A 15,420-nucleotide genomic window follows, 5' to 3' on the forward strand; every position below is an offset into this window, starting at 1 on the left:
CCTGAGGCACAAACCTCGAGGGCAGCAGGTTGGCGAGCGAGAGGCGCGTGTTGTTGGCGCAGGCGGAGATACAGTGCAGGAGCGCGGGGTCGGCGGGCGCGGCGGGCGCGGCGGGCGCGGCGGGGGGCGCGGGCGGCGCGGGCTCGTCGTCGCCGCACGCGCTCTCGTTCATGTTGTATATCTGCCGCATGAGCTCCAGCCGGTGGCTACGGACAACACACCGCTTGCACTCGGCCCAGCGCCGGCGGGCCTCCGCCTCGGGCGCCGCGTCGTCGAGACTATCCCGCGCTTAAAATCTATACCTTCTGTTCCTAGCGATTACTTCAACCCTATGTAACTTTTTCAATTCACCTTTCTTTATTCCAATTTTTCACCTACATCCGACGACTCTTGTGTTATATCGAGGTACATGATTATAATAAATATGTGTGTTAAAAAATATGTAAGCATTTTTTTATGTAAATAAAGATAATAAGCAGCAAACCAAAAAAGCTTCGTCATAAATAGTTATGCACATGTACAATTTCATTGCTAAAATATGTACTTACCTACTGTATAATTCGTATTATAACATAATATTATATAAAAACTATACTATATATATGAACTTAATAAATGCATTATTCGGTCGACTACCAAATTAACTAAAAAAATATAATAAATATTGCTACAGCAGAATAATGATAAAAAAAGAAAAAAAAAATTAACAACAAAAAAATAATACAACGAAATGCAAATAAATATAATAATCAGTTCTATGTTAAAAAATGTGAAATAAATGTATAAAAACTAAATATAAATACAAGTATTATGTAGTCGATACCTTTCAATTTATTTGTAAGATTACAAACACTAGAACTAAACTAAACTAATTTCCATTTAGATTTTTTCTTATGTCCTAAAATTTTAAGAAAATATCTATAATATGGTTATATACATTTTTAGTGTACAGAGTATTTAAAATATAAAAGACCTACAAAACTAAATCTATATCGATAAAGTTATTTTATCGAGTCTCTACACTATAAACTCCCAATCATAGCTCCAAAATTACTACTAAAAATTCCTGAACGTAATTTATAAAGAGCGTAAAACCTATTCGTTCCAAGTAACCAACCAAAACCACAACGGAAAATTAGTAAGTCCACCCAGCCTCGGATCTACTGGTAACCAGAAATGATTGGTTACCCCATTAATTTCTTTCAAGGAAATTCATTTGTTTAAATTCATTTTGCTGTCGTAGGGCTGTCAAATAATCCTTATGTTTGTCAATCTTAATAATTGTTTGAAAGATTTTAAGAGGTATTGAAAATAGCTTTATGGTTCTCATAAATCATTTGTCTAGTAGATATATAAGTATAAGTAGTATGTCTCACTCTGCACTCGTTATTCTGAGTACGCTAGGAAGGTGGCGGTACAAAATGTTGCATCGGAAATATAGTAGATCCGAGGCTGACTTCAACCATCGTGCTGGAGAAAGTTAGTAAGCTACAGGGCAGCAGGCTCGGGGCTTACCGCAGCTTCTCGAGCGTCCAGTAGTGCGTGGCGCCGTTCTTGGTGTCGGTGACCTCGACGGCGACGACGGTGGGCGCGGAGGGGCGGTAGTCGTCGTCGCCGTCGTCGCGCGGCGCCAGCTCGGCCGGCAGCGGCGAGTACGGCGTGTCCGTCAGCAGCGTGAACTGGAACTGCACCTTCTTGCGCAGCTCCACGGATATCGCGTTCGCTTCCTGCGTCGATGGAATTTCTTTTAGTTCACTAATTGATTTACCCTCATTTCTTCTTCTGCACAAAAAATAACATGTTTACCTTCCTTCGGCTATGACTGATCTTGAAATTTAGCTGCTACGAGTAAATTCATACCGAAATTCAATTTTTTGCGAATGAGACATATTAAATTGCTTTCGTTTAGAAATTGTATACGTATAGAGCCAGCTTCATAAGAATGCTTGTCCACAATACTGATCCATGTTACCTGTTACATCTATAGAGTCGTTATTTACTACACTAACCTTGAGGAAGATCGCGTTCCCCCACAGGTCGTCTCGGAGCGAGGTGAACTGATGGTACTTCCACTTGCGGAAGGCCCAGGCCGCCAGCCCCACCTCGCGCGCCGACCAGCATTCTGTCTCAAACAGGGGATTCACTACCCCACAATATCACACGCTTACTGTTATTGCATACTTTTCGTGTAATAACACCTCTTAGGCAAGATTGAAGATCTCAACGTCGGAGGGTAATGTGACTGAACGATAAATCTAAATAGCTTAATACTAAACGGACCACCTCCCGACGTAAATGCCGCAAGTTCGATCCCTCACTCTGAGGCAATTGTCACCCCCCCCCCCCCTTAACGAACTTTTTATTTGGAAGGAAAAATAGAAATCAAAGACTTGAGGCAATATTAAAGTCAATTAGTAACGAATGTACGTCGGTGGACACCAAAATGCTAAAAATCGTATTTCTTACCTAAGAGTATGTACGACTGTTAGATGAAATTATACCTAACCGAATTGTCTGGTGGTGTCTGTTCTGATAAATGACATTACGATATAAATTTTATAGACATACCGAATATATCCTCATCGTTGTGGAAGTCCTCCGGCGTGTAGGAACTGTACATAGACATGGTGACGCTCTGCTCTTCCACTTGCCTCTGAAGTGCGTCGATACGAGCTTCGTAGTTCTAAAATCAAACCAAACAAACACCCTAAGCAACTTTGGCTTGTCGTTTTAAAATTAAATTACGCATTAAACCTCTTCTAGACGTAGATTCTAGGCTATTTTTTACCAAAAATTTATAAATTATAATAAAGTACATGTCTCGATCAAAAAACCAAAAAAGACTAACTTCACTATTTTTTTATCTGTATGATCTTGAACACAATAATATGATGTCATAACTTTGAGCTTGTACAATAGTAAACAATCGCAATTATAGAACTTTATAGAACTACTCCGTTGAAAAGAATTTATTACAAGTATGCTATCTACCTTAAAAACCTTACGGAGCAATAACCTTTTTTTGCTAAAATAATTTATGTTATTTTTTAATTCTGTGAAAATAAGGTCCGCAACGAACTAAATTTACATATAGTCAACTGCAATAGTATGTTCCGTACCTTTCGCTGCTCTTCAAACTGCTGATCAGCGTGTTCCTTCTCCCTGCGGAACTGTTCCTCTAAGGCCATTAATCGTTTCTGCATCTCGGCCTTCAAATCGATTCCTTGCTTCTCCAATAACTCGCATTGCGCAAAGTCCCAATCAACTGTCTCCGTGACACTTGGTGCTGTGGTTAAAAATAATAATTAATTTTAATAATTTACTACAAGTAGTCAAATAAAAATGAGGAATATTTAAAAAACATTGACACGGACATTGTACCGAAAAAACTCTCAGTCTTACAAACTATGACACAATGATCTTGATACTAGATAATCATTCATATTGATAAAGTTTCTCTTAGCAAACTGTGTATATCAGTTACATTTTATTAAATAAATATATAGGTACTATTACACAAAACAACTATTTATACGATTGCCCTTTTTCATGGGTTACATTATGGAATACATTGTTACCCTACTTGAATGCAGAGACAATTTACAACAAGAAAGTACTAATGACGGGCATAATTATGTGAACGGTTGTAATTAAGAAATATTGGGACCCTAAATTTAAAATAGTGGCACTTCTATCAATAACAAGAGCTGAGAAAGCTGGTGGGTAGATCAAGTGGATCTTAACACAAAATTCTAGATTCCGAAGCCCCTCCACAAATGGCTTTTCAAGTATTTAATTGCTGTTTATATCTTGCTGCATCGGAATTAAATTAAGCCAATTCTTACCGCTATCCGTGTTCGTTCCGGGCGTATCGCTGACGGTATCCTTGTTCGACACGGGTTCTTCGCGTGGCTGTCCGGGATGAGTGAATCGGAAAACGTGGTTCTTTCCGAGGATCACGCGAGATCCAGTCTTCAAAATTATAGGTTCGTTTACCTGCGTACAATAAAATTATTGTATTTACCATAGTCGAAACGATTATAAAAAAAAAATGCCGAAACTTCAAAAGACATTTAATTATATTAAGTCCACGAAAATATTCATTCATTTTATTCTGTTCACCCTGACTACGCATATAAAGAAATATGTATGTTCATTTTCAAAATAATTGTTATGTTGTATTTGTTACATAAACTTGACATAAGTTTATGTAACGAATACATTTAGGTATTTTACCAATATATTAAAATTTCGCGAAAGGAAAATGATTTTTTTGAATATGTTACGTAATAAGACTTATTAAATAAAAAACCTTTTTACTTTTATTGAATAATAGGTTATCATTGTATTTAAGTGCTCATATTCTTAAAAGTACTCATACCTATCCATACATATAAACCACTCCGTACACAAGAAAACGATGGAAATTTAAAATATTTAAAATATAAAATATTGCATTCCTGTTTAGACATTGATTCGCTCCTCCAAATTGGATTAAACGGAAGTGTGCCGAAAGAATAAATGATAAGCGTCTGGTACAAAAACCATACAAACACTAACCAAAAATGCGGAGTTACCAACTTTCTTAAAAGAAAAGGCCCATTATACCTAAGTTTTCCAATCGGTAACACTCACCTCTCGTCCATTGACATAAATGAGTGCACCGCGGTGCGGTATGAGGCAGATCACGCCATCCGTGTTCTCGAAGATGCAGTGCTCGCTCAGGATGTGAGAGCCGCAGAGCTGGATGTCCTGCGGAACGTGGCCTTCGGCGGTGCCGAGACGTGTGACACCTGGGAACAGTAACTTTCTGTAATATTCCGGCTCAATTAGACCAAAAGACCATACTGATAAAAGTAAAAAAAAAGATTTTACCAAATATATAATGAACTTAATCAATAATCTAAAAATATTTAAAGTCTGACAGTTGATAACTCTTAATACGTCAAAAAAAGTTTATTAAATAACGTCTGAACTTCGAAGGATACAAATATTACAAAAAAAAGTGTTTGTGGTCAAGATCCCAAACCATAAACAAAGTTTTTTTTTAAATAAATATATTCCCGATACTCGTAAATATACCGTCTGGTCGAAGCAATGAAACAAACTGTAATCCAACCGTATTAAAGAGTCACTTGATCTCGTAATTTGATCTTAGGTTTTATGTTATCGATACATAAATAGTGAAGGGCATATAGAGGTCATGTTACACGTCTTTCAATATGGCGAAATATTTTAAATTAATTTCGCTTTTAAGACAACTTACCGTCTTTGATGTAATAAAGAAGACATTCTGAGAGATTGGGATCCTCGTTCAAGTTAACCAAGTGAGGAGTTTTCTTCGGCGAATAAACGCCTACAGTGACGCCCTCTTTAACCGCAAGACCCATTTCAGCGAAGACCGCTTCGCGCTGAACGCGGATTTGTTCAGTGCGCTTCAGTTTCTCTTCCCAGGTTTCGTTGAGTTCTGATGGGTTTACATTCAATGAATATAGTCACAATTGAATATATATATTTATGCCTATGTTTCATATAAAATATATATGTCTGTGTGTATGTTTGTCAGTTAAACGTCATCATGTCATGGTAGTGTAATATTCTTTTATTAATTTGATCTATTGAGTAGAAAGCTAAACAAAACACAATATTTTCATTTTGATTGTCTTACCCGCAATAAGCTTTTCAGAAGCCTGTAGCTGGTCGACAGCTTCTTCAGCAATAGTGGTAGCTGCTCGAGACAGCTTGGGCGACAAGGCAGATTCAGACTCGCTCTTCTTACGCATCGGCGACGCGTTCTCTTCTCCTGCTTTACCATAAGAAATATTTTTATGGTACAAAAGAATAATATTAAAACATTTCCATTCCAAAATATACGTGATTTATTTTTTTGTCCAAAATTTACGTGATTCTATCCCATAGTAGCAAGGTACGATATTGTTTTTTATTGCATTTCAATTGCAACCAATCACCGTGTGATGTTTTCAAACAATCTTGTGCGCACGTTGTGCGGTTCAAAATCAATACAAGTGCTGAAACTGACATCATATTATTCGTACTTAAATTAGATTTCGTCCAACTTTGATTCGATTATCTTTAATACACAATAGCTACTATACATGCTAAGCAATTTAAATAATCAATCTGTTTCTATTGTTTATTTAAATATATGTAATCAATTTTGGACCTGGCTGATGATGATTATTATCTGAAAACAAATTCTTCAACGGACATAAATAGAAAAAACATGCGAAGCTATGAAGCTTGTTTGCAAAACATTTATAAAAAGTATAATATTCCCGTTCGCGACGTTATTTTCTCGTTAAAAACTATTTTCTAAATATTTTAACTGTTTATAAGAACTGTATTCTTCTAATATCCATTAAACATTAATTCAGACTCGAATTTCTTCGTATTATAATATCTTTTTTTTAAATGCCGCGAACGGTCGATGCCTCTGAGCATTTTAAATTTTTAAGTTAAATACAAAAAAAAAGTATTTATTGATTCAAGTTGCATAACTATTTTGTTATTAATAAAATGCTCAGTTTATTAATAACGTAACTTACATTCATATAAAAAGAAATATTTACTAAATGTCCTACCAATTCGATATAAACCAACACCAATATATAAATATAAGCGCAGTTATATATTACATAACGAAACAATACGTATGTACCTACAAGAAGTGACGATTATATAAAATCATGTACTAAATAAGTACGCCTACAACGCCACAAGCTCTGGATAAGGGTGCAATTCAGTTTTTTTAAGGTGTTGGGTTGCCAGCGTTACTGTCATAATTGACGTGATTTAGTCTCATATTTTTGTCCTGGCAACCCCGAGGAGGCAAAGCGTACAGGTGGGGTGTACATATGCAATGCGCAAGCCTCTTTGCTTTTACTTACTGGTAGGCTGTTCTTTCTTTTCATAAACGACTCTACCATCTGGTCCTTCGCAATTGAAAATAAAAGTTCACTTTAGTATAAAAAAATCAACGTTTGTGGCGTTTAGTTCGTTCTAGCTTTTTTTTTAAAACGTACAAACACACAAGACGAACTATATGGTCACATGACGACTAAGCCTAAACGAATGGTAATCTTTTACATAGCTCTCACCTTCTTCGACGTCGATGCCTTCGGCTTTGAGAAGTTCGCGTAGTTTGAGTATTTCTTCTTTGAGTTCACGGATAAGTTTCGCATTCGCGTCTTCGTTGACAACGGCTTTGCAAACGATTTGCTTAGCGCGATCTGCGTATCTGTTGGAGATCATTCTCTTCAAATTTTAGTCTCTCATAGATTAAATATTTTATGATATGCATTTCTGGTATGTGTAAGGTTTCTTAGAAAAGAACAAAGAATTAAAACTTGATATGGAATAGATACGAGAAATAACATTTAAATGTTTTTAATAATCAATTTTTTAACTTTAAATGTGACTAGTCCTGATAATATCTATTACAATAATTCCTATTAAATACATTCAAATATAAACTTAAGGCGTGCATAAAGATGTTTAATTAATTATAAAAATTATCAATTGCATAATTATATTTAATTTACCTCAATGTACTAAGAGTTTCATCGTAGTTAATGTCAGCCGGTGATATGGCCGCTATCATGGCGGTCTTGGAGTTCCCGCCGAGATTCTCACGCAGCAGCCACGTGAGCACCGAGTCACGGTAAGGAATGAAGTCAGCTTTCTTCGACTTCTTAGTTTTTGATGCCTAAAAACATAAAAATAATTTATTTAGTTATATTTTATAGCTATAAAGTGCCATTTCTGAAAGGCAAGTGTTCGTAAGTCTTTAAACATTTTAAAAGCGATCTATGAAGTATTTTTTGGCATTTTTTAATCTGTGAACTGTAAAAAAGCTAAAAGCTAACGTGAATTAAAACCAACTATATGTTGCTAACAAATCTATGCTTCAAAAATATGGCCTTTTTTCATTATAATCTTATGAGGTTGATAATAACATTGTTTCAACGTGTTATTAAAAAACCGCGACGAAGAGAAGTGTGTTTAAGCTTTTGCGTAATTATTGTTCATGATTTAGTAAGTAGTACAAATATACATTCTAGAAAAGTGTACTTCAATAGATTAAGTAGTTCAGTGTAGCTGCAAATCTAACGAACTACTAATATATTAATAATATGCAGTAACGTCTCGAGACATTATAATACCTAAAGCAATTATTGGAAGCTAAAAAAACGTAATATTTGCTTTTGTCACAGATAAATAAAAATATACATACCAAAAAAAAAATTTCGGCAAAAACCAAAAAGGTTTTCTATTTAAAAATGTACACAAAGTTATACACATGAATACATCTACGTAGTTATGTATATTATAGTAAATACACATTTCAGGCACACAAACACATAAACAGCACGAAATTACAAATAGCTAATTCCAATGGAGGGAGTAGTAAAGATAAATAAACAATTTTGACCATGAAATGTCAAATTATCTATGATAGTTATTACAAAAAATGGCGTTTTAAATATCAAAGTTTTGTAAATTTAGAAGTTAAATTACACTTCATAAAAAAAGTTGATTGGAATAATATTGTATTATATATAAATATACATTAATCAAAAACCGTTTGCAGTGTATAATATAGCAGAGCTGTTAGCAAATATCATGGAATATATAAATATAAGGTTCGTTTATCTTTACTTTTTCTGCCATTGGAATGTTGTATAAATGTATATAGAACCACAGTTGCACTTACCGACTGAACACGTCCAAAGAAACAAGATGCAGGAGGACAGTTTAAAATACGTTTAAATCTATATGTATACATATATACATAGCTTAAAATATAGCCATACAATTACATATTCACTATCAATCATTTTAAGAACATTTTAAAGTTGTCAATTTATTTAACACCTCATTAAAAAAAAATACCATCAAGTAAATTAAATTAAGCAGTAAATTTATAAAATTTAATTTAATTTTTATATTATTTAATAACTTTGCATCAATGTTATGAAATTGAAATTTTATTGAAATAATATTTTCAATTATTAGCGCATTCACAGACACATATATAAGTAGTTATATACAAATCTAGCATCCCACACATTCACACTACTATGACAGAACCTACTCAACCAATGCAATTACACACGTGGTTTTAAAGTTGTATACAGTTTGACATATAGAACTAAAACTATTAATACATTATCCAATGTAAGTTACACACACATATATACATATAGAATGTATTTATTCGTGCAAACGGAATGAAACTTTGTAGTGTTTGATGAAAGTGAGTCTGAAATAGTACTATTCGTGGATAATAGATGGCGCGCAAGTCATATCGAATCATTGAAATAATTTAAAGGAGAATTTCAACGAATACCGTAAATTCTGTCGTATGAAATATAATTTTTTTTTTCTTAACTAAACATAGTTAAGAGAGAAATGAGTATAATAATAGCAAAACCTTCTTTATGAGTAACTGGTTAAGTATTACTTCTCCACTTAGTTCTATTCATAAGTTAAGACGTGGAACTAATGATGATATGTTTTATAGGAATCTTTTTTTTTTCTTTTAATTTTTTTATTGTATTAGGAGTGTCAGATATAAATAAAGTTTTTTTTTTTTAAATTCTTAATCTATAGAAAAAAGAAAATGTATTATATTTAATTTTCCAAATATATTATTATAATATTTTTTAAGTATTAAAAAAGTTATTGAAATATTAAATTATTTCTGGAAAATCTAAAACATATTGAATACTAAGAGACACCGTACTATGACGTCACAGACTACAAAATATTAACAAATACGTCCTATGCTACACTTACATCGGATAAGAATTTTATACAAATATTTAAACAAAATTAACATGTGTTTTATTTTCATACAATGCCGAACTGCTCAACTAAAAATCCACAGTGCAATACTAATTTTATCCTCTAATTGACTTACAATTTCAGCCAGAGCTGAAATGACTTTTCCGAGTGTCGTCAGTGACTTATTGATGTTCGCCCCCTCTTTCAGCCTCGTTCCTTTAGCGCCTGTGGAATCAGCTCGCTCGGATCCGGCGAGATCCACCAAGGATATTTTTGACACCTAGAAATGTTATTCAAATTAGTTATTCGTAAATTTTTGATGGATTATTATCGGTGGTAAAGTTTTATATAGTCCAAGATTGTTTGAGTGTATTGTCCACTCAGAAGACAGCAAGTCTTTTAACTAACATGTTCAAGTTCATAATATATTAGATCTCAAAGTTGACGGTACATTGATGGTTTAAGAAGTGATTTGTGTTTCTTACAATGCCAGTGTCTATGGGAGGCGACTACTTTTGTATCACTTACCAATGTGATTGTATTCCTTAGATAAATTAATAAAATATCTGACATTTTCGTTCGATATTTTTGTTATTTTAACGGTTCCGTACCTCAACAAAAACCCTAATTGACCGTCAAGACCCTTTTCTCAGAAACACATCAGGGGATCAAATTAAATTTAATAACAAATTCTGAAGACTGCAATTTCTTGGATCAGTGAAAAAATATTTAAGTTTTGAAAACGTATAAGATAAGTTTGGTATATACCTCATATGTTCATACGCATAAGTATGAAATATATGGTATATACTAGAGTTATGACTCTTTCCACTGAACTAGAATCATGAAAGCTGACAAGAGGCAATGTCCGAAAACTTTGTAGTTACTAAAAGTATTTCTGATACTCAATTGCCGTGATCAACGAACTAATTATATTTTCCAACTTTGTACGGAACCCTTGGTGGGCGAGGTCGAACCGCACTAGTTCTCGCACACACACCGGTTTTATTGTATGAAAATCAAGTATGTCGGGAGTAGTTACCTTTTCAGAAACCAAGTTAGTCGTCTTGTCGTGTCTTTGTTGTGTGAAAAAAATCGTGAAAACAGCGTGTGAACGAGACGACGTCTCGTTCATGTTCGTAGCTGCGACCGTCCTGAAGACAAAACCATGATTACATTCAACATAAAAACACGTGGCAAGTTGTTATATTTCAAAATTTCTTACTTATTGGATTACGATCATATTGATCGACATTTTCAGGTTAATTTTGGAATAATTAATGTAAATTAAACCATAGTATTAATATACCATAACCATAGTATATGAGTACACAAAGTTTATAAAAGCTGTTTGTATTGATGTTTTATTCTAAGGATCTATTAATAGTCCGATTTGAAAAATCTCGTTAGATAGTCTCATATTTACTTTAAATCGCGAGTCTTTTACAAGATGTAATTGTACTTGAATTGCAAACAATAACTAAAAATGATTATTTATACTTAATTCAATTAAAATAATTAGAGATGTTTTTTTTAAATTCTATGCCAAGGTAAGAACAGAAGTATTCGTGTATTTCAAACAATACATACTACATTACATACATATGTGAGTGAGGAAACTAAGAACTCATCAGTGTGCGTTCGCACATTAATGCGTTTGGTCGCTGCGACTGAATCTCAGCAAAGACGACTTTAGTTATTTTGTTAATTTAGTCTTGAGTCACTTCATTGTGCTATATATGCTCATAATAATTATAACAAGGACAAGTAGGTTTCGACTCAAATCTTAGAGCCCTTTAAGGTCCATATGTTCATATGTGTCCATATATGTTCCGCTTATGTTGTTACTTATATATAAGTAAGAGACATTAGCTATCTTTTTCAGGATTAACAGACATAACTTTTATACTTCTCAATATATAAATTCTTAAAAAAGTTTAAAAACTTCACTTATTTCGGCGTGATGAAGATATATCGAGATCTAATTTAAATGTGTCCCTGACCCAAAAAGTGATTTTAGATGATCATAGGAAACATTTCTTTACTTACCTAGCCTTGTTACCCTCATCGATGAGATCGTATATGTCTTGATAGGACATAACAGCGAGCTTGCTGAGGTCCTCCACGTAGGGCCCAAGAGCTGGGTGCTCACGAACCCGAAGGTTCCCTTTATTTTTAGGGTTCAGTAAGTCACGAACCCGCTCGCAGTATATTTCCATGTAGGATACTTCAACCTTTCGGAAAGACATATTTATTGATAAATATAGACGTAGTTATTAGCAAATAAAAATTTTAATAATTCCGAATATTTTTGTGACCATCGACCATACAAAGACAATTCATAGACCTGATCTTATGTAACTGGAAAGCGTTAATTTAGACAAACTTATTAATAAAGCTAGCTCATACTATTTCTAGTTAATGTTGTTACTTCTTACCGAATATTTAAGATCTTCCGAGGTGGTTTGTCGAATGCGCCTAAACAAATCTTTGCAAATTTGAGGTATAATCCCCTCTTGGCCTTCCTCTCCCCTTCCCATCATGGTATAGGACTTCCCCGCACCCGTCTGTCCGTAGGCGAATATGCATATATTGTAGCCTAGAAAATTAATTACGAGTATTATGTATTTTTTTAAATATTCGTTAATTGCTCGAAGGTATAAGGGCCCGCTTAACAATTTAACAATCACTGGTTTTGTTTCTTCAATCTTGAAACAAATGAAAATTATAGATCTTCCACAATGCTATGTATATATTTAAGTTTACTGGATAGATCATTCCATGTAAAATATTAGTTTTTTCTTACCATCAAAGGAATGTTGAAGCATTTCTTCGCCGATATCTTTGTACACCATCACCTGGGATGAGAACTCCGGGTCACTCGGCTGAAACAATATATATATAAAAAATACAAATGAAAAGGCACAAAAAAATAAAAGGTTTTTAATGTAACTAAGAAACATGCATTTTTACGCGAAGCGGTTCATTACAACGGCTCGTGTCGAGTGTCTGACTCCGGTCGTGAACCCGCTGGGTCATTAACGAGCGTACAAACATTTTTGTTTATTATTATTCAAAAACGTGTCTGATTTTATTTTCATTAGCAAATATTTCATTCGTTTATAGTTTCAGGAGCAACGTGAGCGATGACCTTTGAATTTGGAATAAAGAATATTTTCATCGTCCTCTTTCAACATTACAATTTAATATTTGTACCAAAATCCAGTAAATAGTATATGTGATTGTCAACCTCTGATCGCAAGCTTTAAAGCCGAGCAAGCACTACTGAGTTACTACTGAGTTGTCACGTCAATAATATTTCTCGGCCAACACGAGATGGACCTTATTGCCAATGAAGAAATATGATAAATGATAAAGTTTTGCTACAAAATGTTATAGCAAACTAGTTTGTCTAGTCAAATCGGTTTATCTTATGTGTACTATTATATTATAGTCTAGAACAATTTAGTTTGGCCTTAATATTTTTGGCTTAAGCCGTAAAAGAAACAAAAGTTTTATAAAATTTATATATATATACATTATAATTTTGACTTTTATGGAAGTGGCAAAACTGTAATATTCATGAATCTATCTATTAATAGACAAGGCTACGTTAAAACATTAAACGATTACTAACTAATCATATAGTGTAATCGAATAGCCACCCTAAGGTCGTAATACAATTGTTTCTAAACCACAAAATCGTCCGCAAACTCCAATCTCTTTGACAATTAATTTGGAACGATTGTTACGGTTTGCGAAACCATCCAGTTTGCGGTTTCATTTCGAAATGGACAATTGCTCCATAATTCTATAATAACATTGTAAGTTTTGTTTAAAAAAAAACGTCAAAACAGAGGCAAAGGTATAATATTATTCATCATAACACTTTTGATTCTGACATACTGTTAAAATGGTACAAATAGCGTGGATATTACAGAATTTGCAATTGAAATGAACATAATTTCAGAGAATTGGAATTAATATATGCAAAATTATTCGACGCTTCTCGCTACAAAATGTGCTATACCGGCAGCTAAATTTATGATTTCCAATTATACAGATTACACAGTTAAAATATTTTATAAAAAAAACAACAGATTCCTCTAGCCATAAATAAATCTATTCTTATTACAGGAAAAAATAAAATTATAACATTTATGTATTTTTTATACTGGTAATGTTATTTTGTATTATTCAACTGGAACTAATTTCAAAACCCATGTAAATAAGTCTTTAAAACAACAAAGTAAACCTCTTCTAAAATATTACTACAGTTAATCAACAGGCTCAGTCCGTGTCTTTCAGGAAAATAATAAGGTATGACGATCATTGACGTCGCAAGGTGAACTGAAACGTGTACTGTCTGCGCCAAACGCAGACAGTACACGTTTCAGTTTTTCCAATTTTAAGAGCAAATATTTGGGCATACAGTGTTGTGAAACTTTTTCTCAAAATTTTCCCATTGAGTCATTTTTTATTACGTAATTAACATATGATGTAAGATTACTTAATAAAGTTTTACTATCGAAATAAGCATAAAATTTTTCGACATTTACTATTTATTATTGAATTCGAATCACTATTTTTAAATAATCGTTTTTCTTTGTCGATTACATTCTATAAACTTGTTACGGCTTGTCTTATTAATATTCGAATAAACGGAATGAAATACATAAAAAAACCGACACAGTACGTTTAAGAGAATCGTCAGTCGTTCTTATTTCAAACAATGGATTGTAAGACTCCATTAGAATGTAATACTTAATATTATACGAATTATTATTATCAATAGGTATATTGCAGACGAGTAGCTGTCACTTTGTATAATAATCATTATAATATACACTTTTTTAATCTGGCAACATAAACATTGACAGATACTCGTCATGGCGGGAAAATTGATTGGACAGATACATAATTTCATTGGGCGTCGTGTAAATACATTAAAAATAATAATTATAAAATGGTATAAGAAAACCTAAGAAACATCATTTTATTTCTGAGTTAAGCAAGTTCTTTCAGGATAAGATATTCACACTTCATTACATAAAGGAAACGGCACACAAGTCGGGATTAGAAACCCTATAGTTTAATACACGTATCGCAGATATCTAATCTCTTAATCGCGTTGTCGATACAATATGGCTGCCTCCCGAAACACGGCTGTGCCCACCTCGTCAGTGATTCACGAATATTTTTATCAAAGGTAATATTTATTTAACTTTTACTTACATTACCCATTGTCTAATTTAATCTTAATTTACTTTAAATAAATCTTTATTAATAATCCGTTAGCTATACGACAAATTTGTAAAATTAATTTTAACTCTAGACAGTGACCAAACAATAAGTCTAGTATAGCCTAGTCTGGTCTTCAAAGAACGTCAATCATGTAAAATATCTACAAAAACAAAATCGTCTACACTCACTTGATTGAGTAATAAATATAAAATGAATATAATATTCGTTGGTGATACCAAAGATGGGAACTGTGATCTTCCGAAAACTCCAGAAATAAATAAAATCAAAATATTCTTTATTCGAGTAGGCTGACAAAATTTTTTGAATGGTCATATCACGTTAACATATAGAATTAAAAGTAAAGCAATC

At 33.4% G+C, this 15,420-nt stretch overlaps 1 protein-coding gene across 13 annotated transcripts in view; it reads right to left on the reverse strand.

The window, feature by feature from the left end:
- LOC125070143 (kinesin-like protein unc-104) overlaps positions 1 to 15,420 on the reverse strand; it is a 97,438-nt gene that overhangs the window by 9,796 nt on the left and 72,222 nt on the right. For 4 of the 13 annotated variants that reach the window (XM_047679844.1, XM_047679850.1, XM_047679854.1 and 1 more), the window contains 17 exons: positions 12,614 to 12,692; positions 12,246 to 12,406; positions 11,857 to 12,041; positions 10,850 to 10,961; positions 9,944 to 10,087; positions 8,735 to 8,737; positions 7,563 to 7,726; positions 7,119 to 7,258; positions 6,909 to 6,953; positions 5,669 to 5,806; positions 5,267 to 5,467; positions 4,636 to 4,793; positions 3,846 to 3,996; positions 3,120 to 3,286; positions 2,569 to 2,683; positions 2,010 to 2,143; positions 1,516 to 1,727 (listed from right to left, as the gene is read on the reverse strand). In XM_047679844.1, coding sequence (XP_047535800.1) covers positions 1,516 to 1,727; positions 2,010 to 2,143; positions 2,569 to 2,683; positions 3,120 to 3,286; positions 3,846 to 3,996; positions 4,636 to 4,793; positions 5,267 to 5,467; positions 5,669 to 5,806; positions 6,909 to 6,953; positions 7,119 to 7,258; positions 7,563 to 7,726; positions 8,735 to 8,737; positions 9,944 to 10,087; positions 10,850 to 10,961; positions 11,857 to 12,041; positions 12,246 to 12,406; positions 12,614 to 12,692 — 2,309 coding nt within the window. The remainder of the gene's footprint in view (positions 1 to 1,515; positions 1,728 to 2,009; positions 2,144 to 2,568; positions 2,684 to 3,119; positions 3,287 to 3,845; positions 3,997 to 4,635; positions 4,794 to 5,266; positions 5,468 to 5,668; positions 5,807 to 6,908; positions 6,954 to 7,118; positions 7,259 to 7,562; positions 7,727 to 8,734; positions 8,738 to 9,943; positions 10,088 to 10,849; positions 10,962 to 11,856; positions 12,042 to 12,245; positions 12,407 to 12,613; positions 12,693 to 15,420) is intronic. The other 9 variants (XM_047679855.1, XM_047679848.1, XM_047679846.1 and 6 more) reach the window with 8 other exon arrangements.

Source organism: Vanessa atalanta, chromosome 16 (assembly GCF_905147765.1).
Source record: "Vanessa atalanta chromosome 16, ilVanAtal1.2, whole genome shotgun sequence".
Classification (NCBI taxonomy): domain Eukaryota; kingdom Metazoa; phylum Arthropoda; class Insecta; order Lepidoptera; family Nymphalidae; genus Vanessa; species Vanessa atalanta.